Raw genomic sequence first — 18,354 nt, 5'->3', positions numbered from 1 at the left:
CAGCTTTAGTGTTTTGTTTTGCACCCTCGTGAACTCAGAATTCACCTTGCTTGATATAGCACCCGTAGTAGGAACATGGGGAAAAAAGTACATGAGAACTATGGTGGACATGGTCTGGCAGTTACCAAATCAGACTGCCAAAGAGTCAAAGGCATGGTTAGTTGATCTGTTTTCTGGCTGCTTCTCCTCTTCACTGTGGCCACCTGGGTACTTCAGAGAGAGCAGATGAGAAATGAGTCCTTTTAATATCAATAAGACTTTGGCTCCTGTATGACATTAAGCAGTTATGCTTTCCTGAATTGAGATGTCTCTTCCTGCCTTCTCAGGTCATGGGGACAAAATAGTGGTTCTTTACTTCCCAATAGCATTCTTAATAATTTCTGAAGTTAATTCTTAATGATTTTTCTCTTAACGTGCAAATGATGGCGCAGAGCACATGTTAGGTATAACACAGTCACATGTGCTGATACCTAGAAGGCGAGGAGATTTTGAGATTTATGCTTCTCTCTAGCTTAAGAATTCTTGTTTGCATAAACCTTGTTTTTACGCTACCGAGCAGATGTATTCCTTTGTTTACACAAACTGGCTGTTAGCTGGTATAAGAGAGAGAAGAACCACAGTCATCTTAATGCTGACAGGTTTGTTAGTACTAGAAGAAACAGATGTCATGGAAAAGATTAGAAGGGGGAAAAACTGAGTATTGCAATTAGTAGATCAGTTCCAAAAAGTGAAGAAAAACGGTTCATTGTGCATTTTGAGCATAAAGTTTTACTTTTCCTGATGTATAAAACATCAGCTGGTTTCAGTCCAGTATCAGAATGCTTACACAATAAGACAGTCCTAATTGGTCATTTCAGTTTAAATTGGCTGGAGTTATGATGTTAATTGAATTGTTTTCCCTTTGCAGGGACCTCAGGGGCCTCCAGGACAAAAGGTATAGTATAAACAACAATACTGTGAAAGTGATTATTCCTCCTAGTGCCAAATTGAAAGCAGAAGAGGTGAATGGGATTAGCTACTGTACACTGCATTGAATTAGTTAGTTTAGGTTCTGAATTTTGTTTTTGCAAAATGCAGCTATATGATGTGAGACATCAGATTTCTCATTTCCCCCATCATAGGAAGTTCAAGCAATGCAGAGCAGACTGTTTTCAATCTGTCTGCTTAACTTTCAGGTGAAAAGGTCACCATAATTTTCATGCGCTGGTACGATTAGGAAACCAAAGTTAAAACGTTGTGAAAAGTGGGAAGATAAAGTTTCTGATTAAATGCACACCCTTACTCAAGTAGATCAGTGCCATATGACTAAAGAATTGACCAGCAGAAACAAAGGACATAGGTGTTGCTGATAAATGGTGCTTGGTTAGCGGTGTTCAGGTGGTCTGTTGGTGTCTTCCTGTTCCTTCGGTAACCGGAGACCTGACTTCCTGGGAATGCTTTCAGCATTATTTACACTCATTAAAGCTGATTGCCTCAGTTTGATTGAGTGAGTTTAGGATTTATGGAATTGCACCATTAAAACCATCCTCAAAATATCACATACCACCAAGGCGAGTAATTTTCTACTTGATTTCAAAAGATATTTGAAAAGATATTTATGAAATATATTTACTAAAATGAAAGATATTTAATAAATGAAGGATATTTAATTAAATGGGCTTAATTTCTATAAAAAAAAGAAGAGGCAAAGAATAAGTAGTATTGAGATGTGAGAAGGATAATGTTCTTTAGAGTGAAGGTTTGCTTATGTCTGTTAAAATGGAACATTTTTAATAAAACAAAGAAAAACCTGTGACATGTGAAAATGTAATCCCAAAGCATACAAATTGGTGGAATTTTGGCAGCTGTGAGTTTGTACAGAGTTCGCAGACTGAAGGAGAGGACTGCCTTTCATGTTTGGCAATGCAAGAATGTGGCATTTTTAAGTCTTACTGATGTCTAAATTGTCATTATAAAATTATACCATAATACTCTGTGAGTAGGATATTTTGCATGTACAGCATCAGCAAAACCCATGCCCTGATGAACTTTTGAATACCTGATAAACTTTTACTTGACACAGTAAAATCAGCTTTATTTACATTTTTTAACATTCTGTGTTTCATAAGGAAAATCATCTGCTGTCACTGAGAGGAGGAACTGTTATAAATAGGATAGTTTATTGAGGCTGATGGTTTAATGCCCTCCTGAGCTTTGCCTTCTGGTTTTCTGGAAAAATTATACACAGATGTGAAAATGTTCATTAGGACCTCTTTGCAGTGCCTAAAAGTCATAACCATGCATCCAGCAAAAAGAGACAACAAGGATGCCAGAGTGGAAGCTTTGGGAGAAAGGGGAGAGCATTCTGGGTCATGGAGATATGCTGGGATGCAGTGTATCATTTTTTACTTATTTAAAGCTCTGTTACTAGCTGTTGGAGGTTTTTTGAGATCCTAATGAGTTGATTCCTTTTCTTATTTCACAGGATTTCCCAACTCTATTCGTTGACAACCGTGTACATCCATTTTCGATTCATTCCCTTTTGGGTGTTGGTGCCCTTTGACTAAACCATTTCTAGTGAAACCTCTAACCAATATGAATAGAGGGGGAAATGCCATGCACCATTTCTTTCAGTTTCCTTGCTAAGCAGCACCATTTTCATATAAAAAGAGGAGAATTCTGTGTAAGCATGTCCAGTTTTCCTGCTTTCCTTATGTGTCATGTTTTTTCTGAACTTCTGTACCAAGTCGCACAAGGTCCTTCAAAAAAAGTGTCCATTACACAGGAACTTATAGTGTGAGAGCTTTGTAAACAAGATTCCTCCAATATTATAAGTCAAGGTCATTATTTTATTTTTCTTCTTTTTTCCTTGTGTTAGGCCTGTACTGACTTAAAAATTTTAATTTCAATAGTACTGATGCAATTTAAAAATGTATCTGTAATTTGCACTGTCAGGCTTAATCACTGCAGATTGTCTCTTAAAAGCCTTAGGATAGATTGGTGCCACCAGTTATTGAGCTTGAAGTGTCCCTGTAGAAGCATTAATAGTTTTGTTCAGGTGCTATGTTTAATTGCATAGGATCAGTCTCAAAATTTATCGAGAGCATTAAATGGAGTTGCATTTTAATTCTTACATTTCTTGTGAAGCATCCACAACATTACAAAGCAACCATCACCTTGAAGCTTGTTTCTGGAAGAGACTAGAGTCATTAAAGTGTACGACATGAGACTATGTCTAATTAATATAAAATCTCAACTGAAAAGAGAGGTCAGCTTGGATAAAAATTAGTTTTTGAAAAATTTATTGCAGCTACAATAGGCAAGCATTCACCATTAATTCTAAGTACTGTTTTAAGAGATGAAAGATTTCATTACCTGTTTAATTTGCTATACAGTGGTGTCTGTTTTCCTCCAGGGTTCCATTGGAGTGCCTGGTGTTCCAGGGAGAGATGGACAAGTGGTGAGTTCTCTTTGACTTTTGTCAGCACTGCCATTATTTATGTAGTGGATTAAAGCAATTTCGGGCTTGTTCACATGGGCAATATGCAACCTTGCATTCAGAGCTGTGGTTTCAAATTAGCTTCGTGGAAAGGTCTATACAGTCTGGTTTGTCCTCTGAAATGATTTTTTTCTAGTTGTACCTCAACAAGCAGCAAATGTAATTAATTAAGTTGAAAGTCTGATGTTCAGATTTGATGACGACTGATAGGTTCCAGAAAGAAATGCATTTAGTAGTGTTTTACTTTAGACAGCATATTTACAAACTAATGGTTTTTTTACTTTTGATTAACTCAGTCCCATGATGCAAACACTTATGTTTATATTGGGTATTTATACAGTGCTGATACATTGTAGTACAACCTATAAATAGAGAATAAAAAGAGACTGGAAACACAGGTGGAGAATAATGTGAAATTGAATTTTGGGGGGAAAATTGCAGAGAAATAAATCAAACAGAAATGTTCTTGAACACAACTGGGAGGAAATGCTTACTCTGGCAAGACACTGTCTTCTCTTAGTGCCATCACCAAGTAAACTCATAGTTCAGAACAGGCCTCCATAAGGAGAGGTCACAATAAAGCAGCAGGGCTATTTTCACAGCATTGCTAAGGTTTCTTGGCAGATCTGGGTGATGAAGTTTAAATAGTATCCCTCCCTGACTGTAAACAGTATTATCCATCTGTTGTTCTCACAAGCACTAACGTTCCTAGTGAACTTTAAAAGCACTGGCAGGGGATGCCAAAAGGAAAATGCATGATATATATTTTCAACAGGTTTAAGCAGCAATAGATGATAGTGTATAAGGGTCATATTAGACAATCCTGTCTTCTGCTCCCTCACCAGGAGCCCTAGGAATAAAAGTGCTAAGATGTTTCAAATAATTTAGTTTTAATTCTTCTTTTATTAAAAAAAAGTGTCTTTCTAGTAGCATAATACATAGTATTAGACTTGTGTTTTGATAGTGATTATAAGAAATTATATAATAATCAGTTATTTCACTTCACTGATAGTGATAGGAATTTATTTTTAAACTATTCAGGGTATTATGACTAATATGGAAGAACAAAATAAAAAATATTTAGAATCAGCAACACATATGTCATACAAAAATATATAAGAAAATGATATGAAACAAATGTGCATTAAGACCTCAGATTTTTTCCTTCATATTTTATAGCTGTATTCAATTGCAACATGGATGGTAGACAGTGCTTACCAACTCAGATGCTGTTGATGTACATAGTTCAAGTAATTTTTGTGGCCAAAGTCTGAGTGAAAAGCCAGTGTAGTATGATTTTCTTTGGGTGTGCAGGAAGATGTAAGAAGACTGGATAGGGTGAAGTTGAAAATCACATTGAATAGAACAGACCTGATGATTCAAGAGCTTTATTTTTAATGGGAATCACACAAACTCCAGCCAGAAATCTTTACTCAGGTGAGCACAAAAAGTGGATATGGAGGGAATGTGTCAAATGTGCAATTAACGTGTCATTTGGGGAAGATGGAATTTTTTTAAGCTGTATAGCAAGGCTGTTGCATGTCTATTTTTAGGAGACCAGAAAGACTTACCTGCAGTCATGTTTCAGGGGGAAGAACAGAAATACACAATTGCACATTATGGGAAGATGCAAACACATCTTTAAATGTTGATTATTAACTTTAAATTGTGCTTTAAAACCAGCTCCTAACGTTTTCAATTTATGGGTTTATGTTTATTTGATCTACTTCAACATTCACAGCATCTAAAGCTTTGAAGACATTTTTAAATTATTACCACTATATTAAAGATATTAGTGTGTTCTTAGTGTAGCTGGACTATTTTATTTTTGACCTTAAAGGAAAAAAAAATTATTAGATGACCTAGGTACCAGGACAAAAGCCATACAGAATAAAAGGAATTGCTGTTACGTTTTTTAGTTTGATTTCTCAACTGTTGGTTCATATTGACTAGAAAGCACTTCCTTATGTGCAGAAAATGTATTATTTTCCTATAATACTAAGCAGATGAAAGTTGAACGTTGCTATCTCTTTTAATCAATAGATAAAAAAATTCTGTTAGCTTGGAAATAGTGGTAGAAATAAAGGTAAACTGAAAAACTGTTCTTCTAAAGTTAGAAAGTATAATGCAGTCTAGGACTCCCATGTTAATATTTTGCTACCAAAAGGTCCATTCTTCCAATTTCTATGAAGAAACAGATTCTCGGTGCAGCGTGACACAGAAGATATTGTTGAAGGAAGACCAGAGTAGTCATTTTGAGAGTTGGGCTGTACTATGAGCCAGCTGCTGGCATTCCTGGCTTTACTCATACAGATTCATGTTCATTTGAAAAATAGATGAATTCAACTTGACTGTGTGATGCAAGTCATCCCCTTTTTAGAAGTTGCGTAGTTAAAAGACTTTACAAAAGCCTTACTGTCTTGGTTGCCTTTTAATCAGAGAACTTGCTCTGTTAAACAACAGCATGTGCAGTGCACTAAGTTCCAAGTTAATATTTTTTCTTAGTTTAAAAGGCAATGAGTGTTAAGCACATGCTTAAAATTAAATGTGTGAATGCTTGTCTCATCTGGACAATGAAATATTTTTCAGCCGATGAATGTCAGCAGTGAATTAGCTTTGCTCTCTCCTTAAACAGGTGAACAATACTGTAGTGGGTTGACCCTGGCCAGATGCCAGGTACCCACTAAAGCCGCTTGCTCACTCTCCCTCTGCCGCTCTGTTTCTCTCTCTGTTTCTGCCACTGCTCAGGGAGAGGAGTCCTTCCCCTGCTCCTGTGGGGTTCCTCCCGTGGGAGTCAGTCCTTGATGGACATCTCCAACATGAGTCCATCCCTCGGGCAGCAGCTCTTCCCAAACTGCTGTCTCATGGGTCACTTCTCCATGGGGTGCAGTCCCTCATGAATGAGCTGTACTGATGTGGGTCCCCCATTGGGGCCACAAGTCCTACCTGGAAAAACCTGCTCCAATGTGGGCTTCCCTCTCCATGGGCCGCAGCTCTCTGGCAGAACCCCACTCCATCCTGGGCCTCCCACGGGGTCACAGCTTCTTTGATGCATCCACCTGCTCCACCATGGGCTCCTCCATGGGCTGCAGGTGGGTCTCTGCACCCCGATGGTCCCCCATGGGCTGCAGGGGCACAGCTACTCCACCATGGGCTGCACCACGGGCTGCAGGGGCCTCAGCTCTGGTGCCTGGAGCACCTTCTGCCCCTCCTTCTGCTCTGACCTTGGTGTCTACGTTGTTATTCCCATGTTCTCACTCTGCTCTTCCCTGGCTGGAATTTTCTTCTGCGCAACAATCTTTTGTTGTTAAACATGTTATCACAGAGGCGTTACTATTACTTCTAATTGGCTTGGCCTTGGCCAGTGGCAGGAAGTCCATCCGGGAGCCGGCTGGCATTGGCTCCATGGGACAGGGGAAGCTTCTAGCAGCTTCTAACAGAAGCCACCGCTGTAGCCCCCCCTGCTACCAAAACCCAGCCACAGAAACCCAGTACAAATACAGTCATCTTCTCTGTGTCTTCATAATTTTCCTTTTCCCTTCACCTCTTCTTTAATTGAAACAGTGGATTATGGGAGTTGATTGACAAGTCTGACCAATAGGTCTGGGAATGAGATCATAAATTCTGAGTGCACTTAGAACAGTTTTCTAATCCCTTAACATATGAACCACTTTGCTTAGACAATCTCTAGATATTAGAGTAAGTGTAATTTTATACGACCCACATGTTTTTGCAGGACGTTAGCTAGTAGATTTTTCTTGTATTCGGAGTAGCTAAACCATTGCCATAAAAATTTCACACATTTTTTTCTTCTAGGCAAAACCCAGTGAAACATTACAGGTGGTCTTGCAAGGGCATTTACAGTTTTCATTTGTTCCTACATTTGGGAATCTATAGCCAGCTTATCTTGCTGAGAACAGTAACTGTTGTTGAGAACTGTTGAGAAGAGCAAGGAGCTGCCTAATAATATCTGCAGCTGGAGAGAGTATTGTTCCTGGGATGGACTGAAACCTTCTGAGATAGCAAGGAGAGTCTTTCTGAGTGCTGCCTTTCCTTTGTAAACTGTTGTGCAATCCACCTTAGCAGGTTGCTTTCTAGCAAGATGCTACAGCAGATAAACTTCCCTTTCTCAGTCCCTGGCAAGAGGTCCTCAGGCCCTCGAATAGCATGAAAAAGCATTAGTCCTGCATGGAGATAAGAGGTTAGACCTAGGGATATCAGATCCCTACATTAATCATGTTGTAATAGCCACAAAGGGCTTCTTGGAAAATTCAACTGTGTAAGTGTAGAATATATACTCTAGTATTTGCTAAGTGGTACTGATTTGATAAGGACTCTCAGAGACTGCAGCAGCAGCAACACAGGGAGAAAAGTGGAGATTCCTTAAGTCAGGATTGCATTTGGCCTGAAGGAACCCAGTTTCTGGAGTCTGTGCAACTAAGTCTCTTTCTTATAAATAGGAGTTTGTGCAGAGTGCATAAACCCCTCCCTGTATACTTCCGTAGATTGCTTTTTCTTACATAGTACTTGATATTTTGGTAGGGTTTTTTGTAAGAGTGTATTGAGAACAGAATGTGTGGTCAGGATAGATCCCTTCATTTCAAATTCTTTCAGTAGATTGACAATAGCAATTTGATAAACCTCAGAAGAATCTTCCTTCTTGTCAGTAGATTCAGAGTTTGGGTATGCACATTTTTTACTGCTTTCTTCATGCTTCTTATTTCTTAAATTTAGATGTATTTTCCTATTACTGTGTACAGTACTGTGTAGGGAACACATTTTGAAGGTAGCAGTATCACATTTCTTTAGAGAAATAAGGCAGGGTATACACATACTAACATTTTTTCAACTAAAGGAAGGAAACATCATAAATGTAGTTCACAAATTCTCAGACAGGTTTGCAGGCCAGCTGAGTCTTGTTGAAGAGCCTTTCCACTTAATTTCAGCTGGTGAGTGGGCCAGGAGAGATTTCCAATCCTTATACAAACAATTTCAAGTTACTTTTGAGGGGGGGAAAAAGCTAGTTGAAAGGAAGTAATTCAACCCTGGTTTGAAATGGAAATCATAGTAACATGTCTGAGAAACCACTTTTTTACCCTCTGTCTTCATCTATGTATTTTAGAGTAAAATTAGACTGGATTAGATTTTGGGCCTCTTGTGTTTCCTTATCCTTAAATTGATTACATTCTAATGACTGAAAAATATAGCAATACTGACAGGCTTTCTTTTCAGGGTGAGGTGGATATCAACCAGCTGGTGTAGATAGAGTTATGTATCTCACCAAAACAAAACCTATTTCAGAACAGCAGCCTCCAGGCAGCTTTTTTCGCTACAAACAAGAAAAGCTGGGGCCTCCAGCCACATTATTTTTAGCTGATTATTCTGGATATGAAGGTATATCCCTCCAGGGCACAAAGCACTGCAGTAAGGAGAAGCATGTTTTCAATTGCCTTGACTCCTTTGATATGGACTCTAGTGGGTGATACATTTTCAGCCCTCTTCTGAAGTAGATTTTATGAGTTCATATTGACAGATTTTTCTCACATTACCAGCAGAGCACAAGCAGTGCTCTACACATTCGAGTACTCATCAAGTTCAGATTCGCTTCAATGTAAGCATTGAGACTGCCCCTACAACGAGAGTATCTGAGGAAACTACTACACCTATTTATTGAGCAAGGTGCTGAAGGTTGTTCTTTGCCCAAATACAGGAAAGACAGAGACAGTCTGTCAATGTTAATACATCTATCCAGTTACTATAGGCTCAAGAATGTCAGAACTTGAACCAATGTTCTGGTGTGCTGTCCAAAGGAGTATCCTTCTGTTTTTTCTTTGAATTATCTGAAAGTCCTGAAATGAATGGCTGGGTTGAGCATGTTCTTGGCATGTTAGTATTTTCTTTGCCGAGGCAATTGGAGGAAAAAGCCAAACACTTCTGAGACTGAAAGCATTTGTTGAAGCCATTTCTAGAAATTATCAGAAGTTTTTGAATAACTAATGGTGATCCTCTACGTACTCATTCAGTCATGCCTTGACATTGCAGTTTGCTGATGGGACAGTTTTCTTTCTAATTCATTGCAGTAGTGACAGTAACTTACTTTGTTACAGTGCTGCTATTTTTGCAAATCAAAGTGCCTATCTCCCTGTCAGGATGTTTGGGGTTAACATGTGGAACTGTCAACGGCAGCTCCTCATCCACAGGTTTGCTCATGAAACATGTTAAAGACTTTCCTGTTACTGAGAGTAAACAAACATTACAACATACTGTAGTTATTCCACTGATGGGGACACTGCAATTTCTCTATGGCATATAAACAACAGCAAAACAATCCCACTGTGTCTGCAGCATACCTCTGTGTAAGTTGTCATCAGATAAATTACTGGAACATTTATGTACCTTCTGAGTTAAGCTGATCGATTTTGGGTGAGTGAACAATAGAACATTAGCTGGAAATTTTTATTTCCACCAGTGTGAGACCATCTGTGAATTCAGCAAACTTTATCTGAAAAAAAATGGATGCTGGTGGTGAATAACTGAAGACTTCAGTGTCTCAGTGTTCTATGGGCAATGTCTTTTTCTGCTGTAGACAGGAGGCTAGAGAATTGCCTTCCAGTACTGCATAATTTTTACATGAAATTTGTGTAAAGAAAGCTTTTCTAGTGTTTTCTAATGTTTTCTAGTCTATTGTGAAGTGGTCATGTAATGAAAACAAAACTCTTTTTTTAGGATTGGTCAAGTTACACAAAGACAAGAGAAAATAACTTTATATGAAACGGAAGTTAAAGGCTACTGGAACAGTATTTTTAATGCAATATTTGCATGTTTACCAGTTTGGGGCATGGCATTTGTGCATCAGGTAGTTGTCTCACTGCTTTGGTACAGCAAATCCTTGATAGAGAATGTATTCAGATAAGATGTTGCTGGTACCACAGCATCCCACTAAGTTATTTCTCTTTCAGTCATGGTGTCACTTAAGCCGCACTTTGCTGAGGTGGTATTTGGAAATCGTAGCCCATCTTGGTGCCAGTAGGGAGAATTTTGGTTTTATTGTGGTATATCATGGTAGTCACACAAGATCTTCATTACGCAAGACAGCTTCTATGGTGTGGTCTAGCTGAGAACAAGAATGCAGAAGGGCGGGAAGGGCTAGTATCAATTCCTTTACATTGAGTACTGAGGTATTTCACACCTCCCCACATCATCTTCCCCAGAGTCCATCCCTTTCAGGAAAAAGTTTCAAGGGAATGCTCTGAGGGTGGCTTCAGACAATTTCTCTGGGTCTTGCATCTTTTTCTTGTATGAGGGTACAGTTTAGCCCTCATTAAATCTTTAATTGGGATTATGGATTGTGTTTTATAGCCACTAGAAAGATTTAGAGCATGATTGCAGTCACTCTGTCCTCGAGTGATAATTTCTCAGGAGTTCATGACTGGAGAAAGGCAAGCTATGAGCTAAAATCAGATGTACTATAGACAAAATTACTCTTTAAATGGTAAAAAAACCACCGTTGAGACTACTCTTGGAGTACTATGTCCAGTTGTGGGCTCCTAAGTACAAGAGAGGGACATACTGGTTATGAAGGGCCTCAAAGATGAGCAAGGGACTGCAGTATGTCTGCTGTGAGGAAAGGCTGAGAGAGCTGAGACTTAAACCTAGGGGAGAGCTCAGGGAAGAATCTCGTCGGTGTGGACAAACACCTGAAGGGAAGGTGCAAAGAAGATGGGCCAAGTGCTTTTCAGTGGTGCCCAGTGACAAGACCAGAGGCAATGGGCACAAACTGGAACACAGGAGGTTCCCTCTGAAGGGCAGAAAACACTTTTTTTACTGTGAGTGTGACTGAGCACTGATACAGGTGCCTGGGGGGGCTATAGAGTCTCCATCCTTGGAGATATTTAAAAACCATCTGGATGTGATCCTGGGCATGCAACTCTAGGTGACCTTGCTTGAGCAGGGAGAATTGGATCGGATGATCTCCATAGGTGCCTTCTAACCTCAACAATTCTGTGATTATGTGAAAGAACAAATAAATAACAATATGCTGCCTCGATTTGAAAGCTAGATGATGTGCAGAAGACAAATGTTTCTGCAGCCTAACACCTTTGCTGTCAATGCTTTTAAAGAGAGACTGCAATAGGAGTCAGGAAAGGCATTACCCATGGCCTGGTGAATGTAAAAAAGGTGACATTAATGATCTAGTTTTATAGTTTCTTTCATTCTATCAGGTTGAAAAGAAGTCTGATTTAAATTATTGCATTAGATGACATTGTCGAATGTCTAGTTTTCCCTTGCACACATCACTCCTTGAAAATCATGTAAATTATCTTCAGCCTTTTAAAGGTCAGCTATGCCTTTTGTTCATCTCCAAAACATTAACCCATGGGGCTGAAACATACTTATACAGTATTTTATACTCCAATTTACTCATACAGCACTTTGCATTCTGGTTTTAATATAGGCTTTGAGTAATAAATATATAAATAACTAAAAGTAACTAAATGGAAGGAAAATAATTAACTGTATTTCCTAACAGAAATATTTCAATGCCAATTTAATGCCACTATTTTCATGTCAAGAATCAAATCATCTTTTGGGAGCAACATTGCTACAATAACATAGTATTTCAGTGTGTAGCATGGGAAAAACTATCAATCTACTCACCTTCAAAAGTTAACTGCTGTTTTGCTTCATAACTACTTTTAGAATTTCCTAATCAATGAGAGGTCTTTCAAGGCTTTGGTCTGTTTTGCTCTTAGGGGGAGCTTTTCTTTTTTTTTCCCCTTTTTTTCTTTTTTTCTTTTTTCTTTTTTTTTCTTATTCGCTGTACATTTTTACTTCACCTTATTACCTACCCCCTGATTCCTTGTATGGACAAGAAAATAGAGTTCTAAAATAGGGAAAGTAATATTATAGGTATGACAGAAAATTATTTTAGTCCCTGTTCGTCTGAACATTAGAAACAGAATGATAATCGCTTCAAAAACATAAAGCCACAAGGTCATTTCTGTGCTGTCCTTCTAGGTTTGCCTTCAATCTTTCCCATTGCCAGAGATAATTTCTGCTGTTCTGATGCCTCTGACTAGTACTTCCAGTGCCAGAAACATAGTGTTGAGCATAGAAAAGTCGCATATGGGTCAGAAATGAGACTGTTGGTATGAATAGGGATTTACTATGACTAGGTGACAGCCTGAGGTTTTCACCTCTTTTTCAAAGAAAATAATTGTTTTGTTCTAGTTTTGCAGTCTCCATTTTGTCACAGTAGTAGCCCTCTGCATTCATAGCACTTATATGTAAACCTGGGAGGAAAGGGCAGGCTTGGAACTTCAACCTTTTGATTAGAGATTTAAGCCCCATGAAAACGTCAGCCAACAGCAGCTGTTTGAAAATGAAGGGGACAGAAACAAAATTGTTTGGGGTGTGAGTATGAGGAGAAACAAGTGTATATTCATTGGTCCCTTCTGCTTCATTTTGTCAACTGGCAGTTTTCTTCAAGACCCTTTTAGGTCAATCCTTTAGGACACATCTAATCTCCCAGCTTCAGATCCTGACTACTCATATATCGAATGTCTGTGCCACTTTATCAGCCTTACAGCTATTGTAGTACAAAGGAGCCTTGAGAAAGGGCTGACACAAATGGCTATTTAATTTCCTGTGAGCTTAATGATACCTAACATTTTTTCTCTGGCTTGGAAAATACCTCAATAGAGTTTTGCTAGAACCTCGAAGGTTTTGGTTTGTATTTTGAAACAACTCTTGATGAAATTAAAATGTAATTAATGATACAATGGAACTTGCTTTCACAGAGAATCAGAGTTTATATATCTGTGATTAAAATGAGACTGTGGAAATAAGAAAAAGCTAAGTCCTTTCTTAATAGAAGACTTTTATGGAGGATTAGAAAACACATGTTGTTGTATTTGAAAAAGCCTTTCTCTTAATTCATCTGTAACTTCTGAGTAGAGGATTGGTTCATCGTGTGTACTAAGTTTGAATACTGTATGAAAATTGTTCACTGAGTTTCTGATACAAATTACTGTTTCTAATTTGGGTTGTATAACTGTATTTAACTTTTCCACATTTTTATACATTTACATAGCAAAGGGCTTGTAGAAGAACCTAGTTACAGGCTTTTTCAGATCTTTTTGTGGCTGTTATTTTTATGTGCTTTGCTATGCCAGAAGTGTGATGCGGTTTTGTACGTGAGGGTTATCAAAGAAGGTAGGTGTTTGTTGTGAGACAGATATACATCTGCAAAGGGTTTTGTATAGTAAACCCTAGTTGTTTTACAATAAAGTTTAACCATCGTGTTATCATTTTGTCTAAAATAAATATCTGTGTTTTTCCTGTAAATCTGGGATATAAACACTAAGAAATGTCTTTTAGGAGTTTGTTTTGGTTTGTTTTTTTCTTGTTTGCTTCTTTCTTTCTTTTGTTTGTTTTTAAATTTGGGGGAGGGAAAAAAATTGAAAATAATTGTTATTTGTTGTGACTTATGAAAATCATTTATGACTCCTTGAACTGTAGAAGAATAATATACTATCCATTAAAAATACCCAAAAGTTGGAACATCGATGTAATTCTGAACGTTTTTAAATCTTTTAAATTAGCCAGTGGTATTAAAGTATCAAAAATGGACAAGCAAAGTAGGTTTAAAAAATTAAAAAGCTCTCTGTTCTTCCAAATTCTTTAATTTCTGAAATGGACCCTTCTCATTTTATTTCATTATCTGCCTTCTGTATGAGACCAGAAGCACAAATGTCAAAATCATTTAAGATAAGCCTTTCTTGCAGTATTTCTAGGTTTTAGAAAAGAAAAAAGCATTGGCAGTCTTGCTGGGAAGACTATGCTTTTAAGGTTAATTGGCCAGATTTTCAGAATCAGGAGTCACAGTTCTCTTTTCTGTTTAGTTTGACATCTGTGTGTCTCTACCACCTTCAGTAGAATTATTTCTTGTCTTATATAGGTTAGAGTTAATCCAACCTGATGAAATAAGGCGTTTTAGTGCCTAACTGTGGAGTACATATTCGCCGAGTCTTTTTAAATTTTGTTTATCGTTACTTATCCAATATGAGAGTATTCATATATTTCATCATATCTTTCCTAACCTCATGTTTTGTTTTCTTTGCCTTTAGGGTGAACCTGGTTTGCCTGGCATAGCAGGAGAGAAGGGAGCAGCGGGGCTTAAGGTCAGTACTGAAAATGGATTAAAAACAGAAACACAGTATGTGAGTGCATATATAGGTGACAGTCATGCTTTCCAACTTGGGTTTATATTCTGAGTGGCTTTTAATGGTCTGCTCCTTCCAGTGATCAGTGCTGTAAGAGGCTTTGCACATTTCCCCATAAGGGAGCATATTCTTCTGCTGTGCATGTATAATCCCAGTCAGCAGCACTGACGCATATACATCGCTGCCAAGTGAATGCAATATGCCTGCAAGTGTTTGGGAATTTGGGGACCTTTTCAGAAGGGCTTTGTTTATGCCCCTTACAATGTGTTTCAGGCTTCTTTTCAAGAACTGCTGTGGTCAACTCTTTGACGAATGTCAGGGTTAAGTCTCGAGGGCTGATCCTGCTATTATGGAAGTTAGCAACAAGCCTCATTAGGAGCATGTCTCAGCCTGTGTTTGTTACATCAATATGACTCTTCGCACTTATTTTATTGTTATATTATTTGTTCTGCTGTTTTAATATTGAACAAGTGAAATAGAACGTAAAGCTTACGATAACTTCATTGAAAAGAAAGCTCAACGTCAAAGATGGTGGGATCTGTGGGCTTCTGTGTGCTAAATTCTAATCCCATCAGCTGCGGGCGTGTGTCTTTGGTGCACATGTGCTCCTCAGCTGATTCTGTGCATCATGCTGCTACTGACAGACATGCAGGGCAGCCTGTTTACATTTACTGACTCTCTGCTTGTCCGTCAGGAATGAAAACAAACCATTTGGGAGCATGACCTTTTCTTACTTTCTAACAGAAGCCAAATTATGGCAGTTGATGCTTAATTCGTAGTCACAGCTGTAGTCTCTGAGTTGCCTAGCGACCACCAGCCTTCAGAAGGGGCAAATATGAGCCAGAGTGCAGCTCTGAGCCAGAAATGCAGAGATGAGTTGTCAGGGTCAGGCTGGTGTGCAAAAGTGCATTTGCAGTTTCTCAAGCACATTTTAATTTTGAAAAAAATAGTGGCTATAAGCCATCTTTTTGTTACAGAGATTGTTACAGAGAATGTAAGGAGCACTGAAGCCTCTTTACTCTGAAACAAAAGTAAGAATTAGTTTAAAACGGTTAAGACTTTCCCTTCACATTCAGACTTCGGGGTTTTCCTTTGTTCATTCCCAACATAAGGAAAACCAAATGTAGGAATTACCTACATCCTCACAGGCCACCTCTCGAAGACATACACCTGTTTGTCAGTGTTTAATCTGGGACAAAAGAGGAGGGAGGGAAGTTTTTACATGCAAATCATTAAGCTTTTAAAATTATGTTTAAGTTGTATTGTCCATTGAGGTCTATTACATTTACATATTCTATTGTTTATTGGAGATTTTTCTGTTGGATTTTATCATCTGAGGCATTGTCATCGGTAGTGACATAAGGGCTAGTAATTGACATACTAATGGTAGTAATACTAACACTTTAATTTTTCTTTGAGTTAGTAACTTATGACTTCTTTGCTTCAATTATTTTCATCAGGGTGACCCTGGAGAAAGAGGAGAAAAGGTGAGACATGTTCCACTTCCTTTGTGGTGGTTCTGTTTTGCATAACTGCTTGGAGAATTGCCAGTGCACTGACTCCAAGTTTAAAAAGAAAAAAACACAGCTAGTACCTGGAACTTGAGAGTCATTGAGCAGCCTTTAGAAGTGTCAGACAGTACCCACTAATGGAAGTTATTAATCTGTGATTACTGCAGTGGGATTAATCACAGAGAGCAGTGCATTAAAAGCTCATGTGTTAAAGGCTGCAGAGCTGAGCAGCCATGCAACTAATCCTCACTATGGTTAGTCTCAGAAAATGATGAGCCTGTCTGAATAGAGATCCACACATTTCTCATAACTTGGTTTTAGTGCTCTGACATCTGTGTGGAATGAAATGATTAGGTAACAAGAGTGATAGCTACATAGACTCTAAATGATATTTGGGTAACCGGTTCTCCACACACTGAAAGTGCAATTCTCCATTCGTATTTGAATCAATTTAAGGAAGAGCAAGGGAATATGCCCCCATGATCTTAGGCTGTAGACTGTCTGAAGAGGTACCAGCAGCACAAATGTTACACTGACTTGCAGTGAGTTAGTGAGGAATTACTTCTCTGATGTCCACAGTCACGCCAAGACAAGACAAGGGGCTGGAACAAGCTCCATACTGCAAAACAGGAGTATAATTCTGCTCTTTCGGGGAGGAGCATCCATGTACACACTGAGTTAGAGTGAGTTTCTGCATCTGTAGACAGGGGGAGATTGAGAATAAGGCATAATCCTTATTCTGAGTAGGAATCTGTACATGGCCTCATTTTCTTAAGTACACGGAGCCATGTTTTTAAAAAATGAGTTGCTTGTATTGATGTGCAATTTGCTCTTGAGAAATGTTTACCAATGTCTGTGCAGCTACAATTGAATTTCACTTCCAGATGTCTGTAAATCCAATTCATTTCACATTTTGAAAAGTATATAATAAAATAATCCAGGGAAATCTTGGAAGTCTATACCCCACATATAGAAGTATGTAACTGGGAATCTTTTTTCATGAAATAATTTCTTCTGTTATAATTATATTTGTTGAAGTGCTTCACTAATCCTATGTTTGTTTTCAGACACAAAAGTAATAACAATAAATTTTAACATATACTGAATTTCTGTTACTTAAAATCATTGTATTTTTCCATAATTACCCTTTGTCTTTTCCTAAAAGTGTAATTACAAATGCCCTCAATGTGCTTTATCATGTCAAATGAACTTGGGATGACATTCCTAAGAGTTGCTGTTCTATGTTTCATCGAGCCCTTAATTAAAGTGCTGCTAGATTGTTACCTAGTTCCCATTGTGTCAGTGACTGTGATATACAAATTGCTTTCTGTAATAAGTCCTTCTGAATGAAATTTCACATTAAGGTTTTTGGAACAATATGACAGATGCTAAATAAATACTGCTATTTGAATACCACTACTGGTTATCTGACCAAGAATAGGAATGTTTTTTTAGCCTATTTAGACTCAGTATTTATCAATATTTTTGGCATTTTAAATATTTCTTGCACTTCATGTGAACTTCAAGTCCCACAGGAGTTCTTGGCCCATAGTCTAACACACAATGTCAACTATTCGGTGTAGTCTGGACTTCTTATATGGCTATATGACTGTAAGTGGAAAGTAGGTCTTTTTCTAGATAAATCTTTTGAAATTTTTCTTTAAAAAGTTGGGGTTTTTTAAAAGTAGAAAATGTCTACTCAGCCATGAAAAAGTGTTATCTGAACATCACTTTTTTTAAAAAAAGCAGTGCATGGAATTTATGTAGAGATAACAGTCATTTTGGTAGCTCTTTGGAGGAGTGAAATTCATTGCATTTTTTTAGTTGATGAATCATTTGAGAAGGACTTCAAACTCAGAGAGTATATAGCATAAATTACTTGAGAATCCTGATAAAAAGTATTGGAAATGGGTAACTGTCATCTGAATTTTATTAGATGCATTTAGGTGAATGTCTCTGTTGAAAAAAAAAAAAAAAAGGATTGGCAGTTTAAAATGCTGAATCATCATGAAATCATTAAATCATTCCTTCATCGCTAAACTGCAGTGAATTTAGAAAATTGGTAGATTATACTGACAGGTTGTTATTTGATAGTTTGATCGTGAAAGAGATCATGGTTGTAGTGAGGTCTGTATAAGAC

General features: G+C 38.0%; 1 protein-coding gene across 2 annotated transcripts in view; it reads left to right on the top strand.

Annotated features, from left to right (window-relative positions):
* COL25A1 (collagen type XXV alpha 1 chain) overlaps positions 1 to 18,354 on the top strand; it is a 308,636-nt gene that overhangs the window by 233,834 nt on the left and 56,448 nt on the right. For both annotated transcript variants that reach the window (XM_017805805.1, XM_017805804.1), the window contains exons 11-14: positions 908 to 934; positions 3,395 to 3,439; positions 14,608 to 14,661; positions 16,164 to 16,190. In XM_017805805.1, coding sequence (XP_017661294.1) covers positions 908 to 934; positions 3,395 to 3,439; positions 14,608 to 14,661; positions 16,164 to 16,190 — 153 coding nt within the window. The remainder of the gene's footprint in view (positions 1 to 907; positions 935 to 3,394; positions 3,440 to 14,607; positions 14,662 to 16,163; positions 16,191 to 18,354) is intronic.

Source organism: Lepidothrix coronata, unplaced genomic scaffold (assembly GCF_001604755.1).
Source record: "Lepidothrix coronata isolate B3197 unplaced genomic scaffold, Lepidothrix_coronata-1.0 Scaffold13, whole genome shotgun sequence".
Classification (NCBI taxonomy): Eukaryota; Metazoa; Chordata; class Aves; order Passeriformes; family Pipridae; genus Lepidothrix; species Lepidothrix coronata.
This window is presented reverse-complemented; position numbering and strand designations above follow the sequence as displayed.